The sequence below is a fragment of the Pocillopora verrucosa genome, chromosome 9 (assembly GCF_036669915.1).
Source record: "Pocillopora verrucosa isolate sample1 chromosome 9, ASM3666991v2, whole genome shotgun sequence".
In the NCBI taxonomy this organism is placed as follows: Eukaryota; Metazoa; Cnidaria; class Anthozoa; order Scleractinia; family Pocilloporidae; genus Pocillopora; species Pocillopora verrucosa.
In genome coordinates this window covers 238,517-249,496 of record NC_089320.1, presented here as the reverse complement: position 1 = coordinate 249,496, position 10,980 = coordinate 238,517, and the positions used below count along the sequence as shown (strand labels likewise).

Sequence of the window (10,980 nt, the reverse complement as noted above, 5' to 3'; positions counted from 1 at the left end):
CAGTGCCCGTGCTGGCGGAGCTCTTGCACTGAAGCGAATCCTGTGTCTCGATTATCTACCCGAGCATGCAAGATGGGCCCATCGATATCGTACTCGCTTTAATCCTGCGCAAGAAGAAAAATTACGTGGACCGAACTAACAAAGTTCGTAATTCTTGGACAAAAGTATCGATGATGGAGTCGCAAAAAGCGGCCGAAGACAGTTAAAAAAAAAACAAACATAAGCAACCTTGGTGGGTTTATTGTGCTACAAACACAATTGGATTTCTTTCTTAGCTCTCGAAAAGAAAATTCACTCTTGATTCTTACTAAAGCGGAATCTTCTTTGCTTTATAATACATCCTTTATTGATCAAAGTTGTGCGGTCAAGATGGCTGGACATTAGCCTCGTCATTATCTTTCCGTTTTTAAGGACCTCGACTTCGTATCGGTCCATAAAAATGCCTAAAAAGAACTCGCCCAATATTAAGAAATCTTGACAGCACTCATGGTTAATAATTCATAGATATTGGTGTTACAGCACGATTATGACGATGTTTTCAAATAGCGTTACTCTGGGAATTGTAGCAAAGATTGGAAGTAAAACGTGTATTACTATCAGCGAGTTTTCTAAAAAAAGTGGGACTCGTAGAGAAAAATGGAGTTCTTTCCTATCTTGTGCTTCATCTGAGGAAGCTGGAAATGGTTTTTCTATCCTCCGACTGGCTAACCGGCTACAATCATTGGGCTCGAAAACCATAGAGTTTATCCAAACTATCGCGTCGAGATAAAAACAGATAATTTATACAACAAACGCTTTGCAAGTGTCTTAGTGTAGCACGTGTTACTTGGTGTAATTAAGCCCCTCTCCCCAGTCTAACAAGCACTCGATTTGACAGGTAAAATGTACTACTGCTTAATGAAACAAAAGATTCTACAATCGTTTGGAATGGATTTCTCATTGGAATAGAATTGGTTAAATTGACATATCTTAAATCGCTCGTAAAATTCTTGTTTATCAAGATGTAACCATGTACGGCCATTCAGTATTAAAATCTGGTGTCTTTCAATAAAATCAATTTCCTCACTCCCCGAAAAACGATAAGAATTCACTGAAAAAGTGCCTGAAATTGAGCGAAATCAGTTTCGGCCAAAATTTACAAATGTACTATTTCCGTGAAATCAGTCCAAAAGCTATCACAAATTATTTCAAAACAGGCATAATTGTAAGTTCTCCTCTTGAAGTCAGGGCTTAACTGCTGTCATCTTCGAGGCCACTTCTGCTTCTGACTTGAAGGCCTGTAATAGTGCAAAGCACAACATTGCAAATCAGAATTCTTCCACCATGGGCAATTTAAATCTGCATCAGGAAGAAATCAAAGCGGAGGGCCATTGGTGGCAATGCCATAAGGTGGCTCCTCGCACTCTGTTTCTAGGTCCAATTGAATTTTAGAATTTTTGGGTATGAAAAATAAAAGGAGGATATGGGGTGAGGCTGGCAGCAAATTAAACTAAATGTGACGCTAATTCCGGGAATCAACCTCGAGTTACTGCCAAAGGCTATTACCACTGTGTCATACCTGTTTCCATAGAGGATCGCAGGGCACAGTCTTAATAACTTGCAACCATTTCGTGAACTTCCGACTCAATTTCGAGAAAAAAAGCAGCAACAGCCCTCTATCAAAAACACCTCTCGTAACTAATGGGAAGTACACTGTATTAAGCTCTCAAAAGGCTACATTGGAGGAGATTTTAAAAGAAAACTGAAGAAAAAAATACAAGAATATTACTATACAAAGTTCCATTCACGTGGAGGACCTTAAAAAACATACGTGATAGCGACAAAGTCTGTTCAATTGGGGGAGTTCAATTTTACTTCAAGTTATGGCATAAGCTGTTTCTCTACTCAAAAGAACAATCATAGATTACTTACTTTTTGGAAGAAAACGTTAAACTTCTGTGTCCCGATTTCATGTGCACTTTGGATCGAGGACCATTTGACTGTTGAAGAAATATGGAACAAATGAATAATCGATTTACAACCAAACGCTACCAAATAATTCACTAGAAGTAAAGAAGTACTTTCAGCGAATGAAAAAAAAATATATAAAATAATACATTCTCATTATAATTTGTATCATCGCTACTTACTTTGGAGTCTTTCGAAGAGTTATAGGGATTGAAAACGACTGCCTTTTCCCTCGAATCCTTTTGAGTATCTCCTGATAACAAAACAATCATTAAATCTTTGATCACCATAAACCCACTCCTTTAACAAGAATGTCCTGTGTACCATTGCAACGCTTTTTATTGACCAAATGAGCTATTAGACCAACTGAGGGCTGCCACTGAATGAACTTGTATTGGTGACTGGCAGAACGCTGGGATTGATATGATAATCATGTATTTGTACTGTAGAATAAACTAACATAAATTACTCGCAAAAGGCGGGGATAAATGTAATAATTATGTGTTTGAACTGTGGAATAAACTAGCATAAATTACTTGCAAGAAGCAGGGATTAATATGATGCTTATGTATTTAAACTGAGGAATAAACTAACATAACTTCGTTTAAAAAGTCATTCTAGCCGTATTTGTTCTTACCTAAAAATGTTGAATAGTCCACATCTGAGTAGTTGAAAGGCACAAACTCTCTGCCAGGCTGAGAAACTGAATCATGTGAAGGAGAAATTTCTTCGTCTTTATTGTAATGAGACATGGATGAGCAGGAGTCTCCAGATTCCCTCTTTCTTTTCTTTTTAGCAGACTTTTCAGTTGTCTAGTGGTACACAAAAAAATCAGACATATACGTGAAAAAACCGAAAAACCGTGAAATAACTTCTCAACTAAAAGCGTTATCGAGTAATTTAGATGTATTGTGATTAGTAACGAAAAATTTAATCTGTCAATCAATAAATGCACTTACTTTGTCTCTCAGAGGTGTCAAGTCCTCGGGCGTGTCTCCGTTCTCTGTGTGAGAATGCTTCTGGCTAACAGTCGGTTCTGAACAGAAAAAAAAACAAAACAAAACAAAGCATTATAAACAAATGCACATGCTTCGCTAATCTGGACCAAAATGAACTGTTAATAACGCTAATAAAACAAGGTATGTTCTTTATGTTCTTTTTTTTTCCTGTCTATAACATCATCCCTGTTAAAAAAACCGATTACCTGATATTGTGGATGAAGATTGAAGTTGTGTTGCTTGTCTCCACTGCTGGTTTATCTGATGGAAGGTAGGATTAAGAAAAGTTTGGCATGCGAGGATACCAGGCCAAATCACCGAAGAAAGATAGAAAGTGTAGGATGGGAATTGAAGTAAACAAAGCTTGCTCTGTAATGACTGAGAAAAGTGCGGATAAAAGTGGCAGCAGAAATAACTCCTCTTGAGAAAAATGTATTTCAAAGGAAGATTTCGTGATTATTTTGCAATATACCTTTTTCTATCGTTGCAATAACTGCCTTCACTTTATGGTGTTAAGTGCTAAACAGAGCTAAGGGCAAATTATTTGCTGTGGTCCATACTCAAGTAAATTAAAAAGGTCATTTAAAAGGCTCAAAGTTTGTTTGGACGTGGTTACTTCTAACACAGGGTACCCACCCTGCGCGTTTGTTCGTCACTCTGTAGGTCACCAACAACAGCATGGCCTTCTGTTGTCTCCGAGCGGCTTTTCACCGGAAGGAACTGCAAAAAAATTCATCAGCTGTAATAAACATCACTTAGATTGATAAATATTTCAAAAATTATAGAACGACACAGGAACTTGATAATAGTAGCGACAACGAACTTTTTGAAAAGGATTTTGAAACGAAGCTTTGATTTTTTCTGCTTTTTTCTGCCCATCGGTAGGCTGACCAACTTCCACAATCTGAAAAAGAAAGACATAAACAAAATGACACCCTTCTTTCATTTAAGTTTCGGACAAGAAAGCAGTAGTTACACTAACGTTAACACCCACTTTATCCACCCCTGGTAACCACGTCACAAGGGCTGCAATGATGCAAGTCCTCTAGACCATCACAGTGTACAGAAATGTATTTTTTACCCAACGTAACACAACTATACTCTTGACACTCGATGGCGATGACTAAGTAGCAGTTATACCTTAAATAGCGATACAGTAGGATTTGCTTTGATAATGGCGGGTCCAGACACCAAAACTCGACCATATGAACTCACTGAGTGACTAACAGCTGCAGACTCTCCTGTGGAAAAGCACAGGGTAAAATTAAATAGGTTTGAATAAAATGATAACACTAATGAGATAAAATTCTGTAATAACAAAAAGATTTGTCTCACCATTATCAGTTGGTAGGTTTGGTTTATTATCTGAATCGATCAGCGGTGGTTGAGATACACTGGGACTCATCTGTAAGAGAAGAAATGTTTATACCTGACAGCTGTGGACAGGTTCAACCCGTTGCAATTTTAGGGATTCAAGAACAGAGTCATAAGTAAAAGGCGATTACCAGAACATTTTGCCCTGTTGTGTTTCCTGAGTCAACTTGAGATGAAGTGCCAGAAGAAGAGATGTTCTGAAAAACGGTTCAAAGAAACATAGATAACATTTCGTTACCGGCACAACGAGCACTACTGTAACAGTTGTAAATATGTCTTTAGTTCAGTGCAATACATAATATGTTTCATAATGATTAAGGTATATCTACAAGTAATTGTATACGCATGTAAATGAGATGTATAAACCTTGTTGGCGGTCAGAGCAAGCTGCTTTGCTTCAACAATCAACATATGTATCTCATTCACGTATTGCTTAACAAGTGTGGGGACTGGATTACAACAGGCAAGGACGCCTTGGGCCTCCCTAAAAAGAAACAAAAAAAGCCGGTTAAAACAGTTTCAAAACTGACCTTAACCCTAAGTAATATGGTACTGAAAACAATGATTTCTAAGAATCACGATGGACAGTGGATTATCTAAATCTGGTTAATTCTTGTTTCAAAGTAAAGAACTACCTCGGTAAGGTTTCTGCAATCTGGAACATCATGTGATTTGGGATGACAAAACTGAAAGAAAAGAAACGATAAAACAAGAGATGTAGTGCCTAAACATAACCAAGATTGGATTTCCTTGCTAATAATTGATCCCTTAAAGTGAGATCTTATTGCAATAAAAAATTGATGAGCTTCACATTTTGGTCATAAACGTTAAAGGTGTAATTTAAAAAGGTTAAATCTACAAACAAGCCCTTTGTACCAAAGATAATTCATTTTCAAAGTTTGTTGACTAAATAAAGTATTCAAGCGGACAGACGAGTACCCTTTCCACAAATTTAGCCTTACCCATAGCTTTCATCCTCTTCTCGTGCCATATTATCTCTCCAAGTGAACAGAAGGCGGAAGGCATGCATCTGTAAAATAATAATTCATTCTTATCATTGAAAAGTAAATCAACAAACAATCTATGTCACAGATTCCTTTGAAATCATTAGACGAGCAAGAAAAATAAAGTTGAAGTCACAAATAAATTCAGGCATAGCAGATTTGTATTGACTGTTTAATTTTCTAAATTAATGCTTCTAAGAAGAATCAAAGACCTGCACGGGGTTAAATGTCCGCTTATGTTTCTCCAGAACTTTTCTGTAAGATTCACTGGTAAATAAGGGCTTCTCATAACGCTATACAAATAAAAAACAACAAAAAAACAATTAATTAGGTCACCAAAATGGATATTGGTGAATTCTCAGAGAAATCCAATAAATTCTGCAGGGTAGGGGGGGGTGGGGGGAGAGTTACCTACTCTGGACTAGCATCCCATGGACCTTAACTCTTTAACACCCATGTGTGATCAAGACAGAAATTATCCTTACAATATCAATACCATATCAAGCAGGCAAGTGGTGAGAATGAACAAAAACATCAATTAAGGGATTATCAGTTGATCCAATACCATATTCATCAAACAAACATTATGACAATTGTATAGCAGACTGTAAGGGGAATTACTTGTGAGATCTTGGGAGTGAAAGGGCATGGTAAACTACATGTTCAACTACTTGGGCTAATTCAAAGTTCACAAGCAAGAAATGTCAGCTATATGGAGCAGCACTGCAACAAACCTTTAAGCAAATGTCCCTGCTCCTGGAGTACACTGATTGTAATAAGTTGTTATTTACATTTCCATGTTTAATGAGTTCATTATGCAGACGATCACAAATGTAAAGCAAATAATGTGTGTCTTCTCTGGCATAATGCACCATCTCTGAAGGCAGAGGTCTGTGAAATAAACAAACTTGATAATCAAAATAATCTAAATGCCTACATGGAATGATCATTGTTACTATATTGCGATTTTGTCCATCAAATTTTAACATCATGAAAAACTAATTCAATATAAATAACAAAACCAATGAACGATCTGGACTCAGCTCTTTTTTTCACTTTTCACTTGTCTTGTACTTGTCTAAATTTTGAGCAGTAAAAAAACAAAGGTTACACCACAAAACCACTAATAACCTTATTCTCCAATCTGCCAGTTGATATTGTTTATTTGCTGTGACATCACAGAACTTTTTCAGCAGGAAAGCCAAGGAGTACTTCCCATAGTTTAGCACCCTAGCAGCCTGGCCTGTGTCAAACATATTGACAACATAAATACCAAAATCTCGCTGTAGCCATCCAATATCCATATCAGCTCCATGAAAAACCTGCAGGAAATAGAAATAGTCAAACCTCAAGTAACTAACAAATAGCAAATTCTATGGCATAACACAAAACCTGCACACTAGATTCACACAGAAGATGTAGATGAAGTGGTTTTCTGCCTTACTGGCTTGCTATAATTATAGAAGGTACATTTAAATTTTTACCTTAAGTATGCTGGGATTGGTAAAATAGTCATTGAGGATTTGAAGCTCACTGCGCAGCTCCAGTGTGTCAATAAGAAAGTCTTGGTGTCGTGTGGATATCTGCATCAAGCAACAAAATCCCTGGAAAGATCTGTAGGAATGAGCCTACAGAGCAAAAACATACAAGGTGATATGAACATCATGCCAACATATTTGAACCACCACAAATCAAGATAAAAAGAAACAGCAAGCTACTTGCCTATTTAAAGTCAGAAATGTGCGATTTTGATGAAAAGAACTGATATTTTTTTGAATGCATTTTGTTTTGAAAAATTCACCCAAAATAATGTAAATTATACAGGGTGACACGTAAGCAATGGTAAAATTTTTTTTGTTACTTTGCCAAGAATTCAGGCTTTATTCTTCAAAGATCACATTCATTGGCAAAAAAAGATAAATGTTCAGTAGCAAGAGTATACCTGTTTTATCAGAAGCCAGTTACCATTATTCTATCACATACTGACTAAATACATGTATTATTATTCACTTCTAGGAAACATAATTAGCAACTGTACCTCTAGATCCACTGCAAACTCTGTCACAGTTGCAAGATGCTGGCAAAGCTCATGAAGCTGTTCTGTTGTTTCTATCAATGTGAATGGAGTTTTCTCAAGTTCATCATACAGCTGGCAACAGAACAAAAACAAAACAAAACATAAATAAGGTCAATCTCTTTGCTTTCACAGGTCAGAATAATCTACAAGTGTTTTAATCTACTGTGATTCATTTTAATAAAACCTAAATTGAAAACCACAAAAAGTACATCTGGAGGGATATAGCTAAGCACTAGCTAGCTGTTGATGACTTTTGCAAGCTCAGAAATAACCAATCTTCAGCTTACTATTGGTCACCAACAGTGGATAAAGAAATATTGAACAAGTCTTCGGTTTTCATAATTCAAGTCTTTCACAACAGTTAAATTCACTATATGTAAGTGCACTGTGATTTCAACAGAAGCATTCTAGAAAAATGTAAACTATCTAGTTACACAGATCTAAAAAAAGGTAATTGGAAGTGAAATAAGTAACCTTAACCTTAAAATCACTTGTCTAATCTCCAATTCTTTAATGTCCATTTTGTAAACACTATGTATCATTCTGTACATTTGAGCTAACCTCCTCTTTATGCAGCATCAGCTGATTTTCTGGAGGTTGAAACACTTCCAGTTCATATTGGTATGGATGGGCTGTACTGAAATCCACACAAAAGACAACAATAATGATTAAACATTTGCATGCTAATGTAGTTTTGTAAACAAATTTAGGGCTTATAGCAGATGGGTCCAAGAAGAAGTCACAGAGAACCAAAACAGAGTGCAACAAAGAAAAAAAAGGTGGAAAACTTGGCACTGACATTCTATAATGATCACCTGTTTGCAGAAGAGCTGCTTATTCCTTTTACTCTCTCCTGATGCACAAAATCAGCAATAGCTGATGGTACTTGTGCATCTCCAGGTAGATGCCTACTGCTGCTTGTCTCATCTGAAAAACACCATACACAAATCAGTCTCACTCCCCAGAGTTGACATATTTAAATCAAATTCATCTCTCCTAGTTCTTGGTTTACTAGTTTACCATATACAATTAAATTTATTCTGTATTGAATACAAGACTAGTTTTCCTTCTATTTCTGACAAGAATGGGGCCAAATCTGTAATATGCGGTTTGTATTTTTTACACTGACTCTATATAAAAGGCACTGATATTTTCCAACATACCAACTTCAAGGGGCCTTAAAGAATTAGGTTTTCTCTTGATGATTGGAATGAAAGGAGTATTGCTGTTGTCAATCTTGTCTTTAAATTTCAGTTGTGGTCTCTGAATGTGTTTAGCCATGAGAAAACGGAAGTTGGTATCTTTCTTTCCAGGGATGTCTTTCTGTAAGTTGATAACACACACAAAAAACATCTTTGATAATTATAATAATGCAGTCAGTTAATTTTACATGAGATGTACTTATTTTTAAAACATGTATAAGGTTGTATTGATTTTAAGTATCATATACACCAGCATATAAGCTGCACATACAAATAAGCCGCACCTCAAGTTTGGCACCTACTGTAATATTTTGGAAAAAAGTTTTTGAAAAGAAATCAAAAGAAATCACAATTGGAGTCTTGAGAAAGTTGCCATATTTTGGTTGCTTTATTGGTTCTAATCTATTATTTTAGAAGCTGTAGTATGGAAATCATATATTGACTCTGACTTAGACATATGTTTGATCTTACTCTGGTTTATTTGTTCACTCAGTATTTTTTTCAATCCTGTCAGATTTTCAAAAAAGTTTTACATAAACAACAGGAAATATTCTGTTCATTCATTGGTAATTCTAGCTTAGTGACCAGCCAATTGATACAGACTTAAAAATAAATTTTCGATGAATAGAGTAAATTGATAAAAATTTGCCATAAGTTTTCCACATGTTCTTGCATATATGTCACACCCCTATTTGTTACAACACATTCTGGAAAAATGGTGCCACTTATAGTTTACCGTTATTAAATTATACATATGTCATAGACGTTTAGTGAATCTATACTTTTCCTATTCATTTGAAAGTTATTGTGTGTTTACACTGTACCCTAGCTCTGTTCCAACTTGACACAATTGGCGTTCCTTGTTGCCCAGGAGCTCCAGCAACTGTCTGGTTTGTTTTGTCTGATTTCAGGCCTGCAGCCTCATCGAGGTTTGTGTCCTTATGAGACAAATATTTTTATTAATAAAGATGAGCCTCCAACAAAGAAGCAGTAATAATAATCTTCAGAAACTCACCACTCTTTCCAGAAGAATGTCATTGGCTTCTACAAGACTGTCAATCAGCTCATCGCTATCTGGATCAATAGCATGAGTATCTGAGGGCCACTGACAATGAACCTTCCAATGATGCAACAGATTTTCAATGCTGTGAAAACAGTCAGACATTGATGCCTCTTTGGTTCTATCAAATGTCATAAGCTTAACACAATAAAAATCATTAATCATTATTGAGATACAGGGAATAAGAAAATAATTACTTTTAACAGAAGAAAACTCACTAATCATATAAATGACCTAAACAGAACAAATGAAAAGCATCCATTCGAACAGAAGGTAACTACAAGTACCTCTGCTACTGCAACTTAATGGTGGTAAATGTTACACAAATTCTATAATTCACCAGTTGCATTAAACAGTAGAAGTCACTTACTTGCTAAGCAGCCTTGCTCCTTGAGCTGATCTAAATTCCCTGAAATCTGGAAAACTGTAGTAAAAGTCATGATCTTCTCCTGCCCCAGGCAAGTTGCCAGATTCCCTTACAGCTTGGACAATAGCAGCTAAGGATTCCTAAGGAGGACAGCAAGCAGATTATTATTGGTCTATCCTTTATCCTTTTACAATCGGTCAATCCCTCAAAAAATGTAACAATCTACAAGCAAGGCAAGCAAGTAACATTTCATGACTTGCTCCTTACTAGTGGCAAAAGTACTCGGACCCTGATTTGCTTAATAACTGATCTAGGTTGCAAATTGCCCTCCCCCCTTGAACAAAGTCAAACTCCAGCGCTTGAATTCGATAAACAAACATCAACATTGTCCTAGGGGTCTACTCTGATCCAAGTGTACACCATGTAATCATCAAGCCAGCAAAGTGAGTTTGAAATTCTATCTCTTAAAAATAGGTTGGCTGTGAGATAGCCATCTAATCCGAAGTTGCTTACTTAAGCTTGCGGAAGGGCCTGTTAGGGAGATATCACGGTCGATCTTGACCAAAGAACTGTTTATCAAGACAATTATTTAGACCTAGCCAGAATTCCTTGTCGTATTCCAAGCTTTTATAGATGCACTGAGGAATGTAACATAACCTCAGCGTTTTTTGAGGATCAAAATAGATATGTGATAGAATTATTATCGACAAGCATGTGATGATAAACTCTCGAAATTGAAGGCTGCACAAATCAGAATTTCCTTGTCGCATTCATGCAAAGCTGGCTCCCTTTCGTCTAAGAAGAATTAAATTATATAAAAATTAAGCAGTAACATCTATAAATACCTGAGAAAACGATTTCAGATCTCCTATTCCGGGCAAAACACTCTCTGCATCGTCTTCTTCCATGTGGTCAGCCATCTTGTAATCCCAAAAACTGAGAAGGTCTGGG

General features: G+C 36.4%; 1 protein-coding gene across 1 annotated transcript; it reads right to left on the bottom strand.

Moving 5' to 3' along the window:
• Nucleotides 1-27: 27 nt before the first annotated feature.
• LOC131781255 (exosome complex component 10) lies at nucleotides 28-10,951 on the bottom strand. The gene is made up of 26 exons (XM_059097902.2): nucleotides 10,875-10,951; nucleotides 10,033-10,169; nucleotides 9,618-9,747; nucleotides 9,427-9,540; nucleotides 8,564-8,723; nucleotides 8,216-8,327; nucleotides 7,962-8,037; nucleotides 7,362-7,472; nucleotides 6,808-6,951; nucleotides 6,455-6,645; nucleotides 6,058-6,214; nucleotides 5,536-5,616; nucleotides 5,282-5,349; nucleotides 4,955-5,005; nucleotides 4,686-4,803; nucleotides 4,451-4,516; nucleotides 4,281-4,350; nucleotides 4,086-4,186; nucleotides 3,769-3,849; nucleotides 3,582-3,665; nucleotides 3,152-3,206; nucleotides 2,907-2,983; nucleotides 2,585-2,759; nucleotides 2,130-2,200; nucleotides 1,912-1,979; nucleotides 28-1,277 (listed from the first exon to the last, which is right to left on the bottom strand). The coding sequence occupies exons 1-26, from the start codon at nucleotides 10,947-10,949 to the stop codon at nucleotides 1,241-1,243; spliced, it is 2,610 nt and encodes an 869-aa protein (XP_058953885.2). The 5' UTR covers nucleotides 10,950-10,951; the 3' UTR covers nucleotides 28-1,240.
• Between the last annotated feature and the right edge of the window lie 29 nt (nucleotides 10,952-10,980).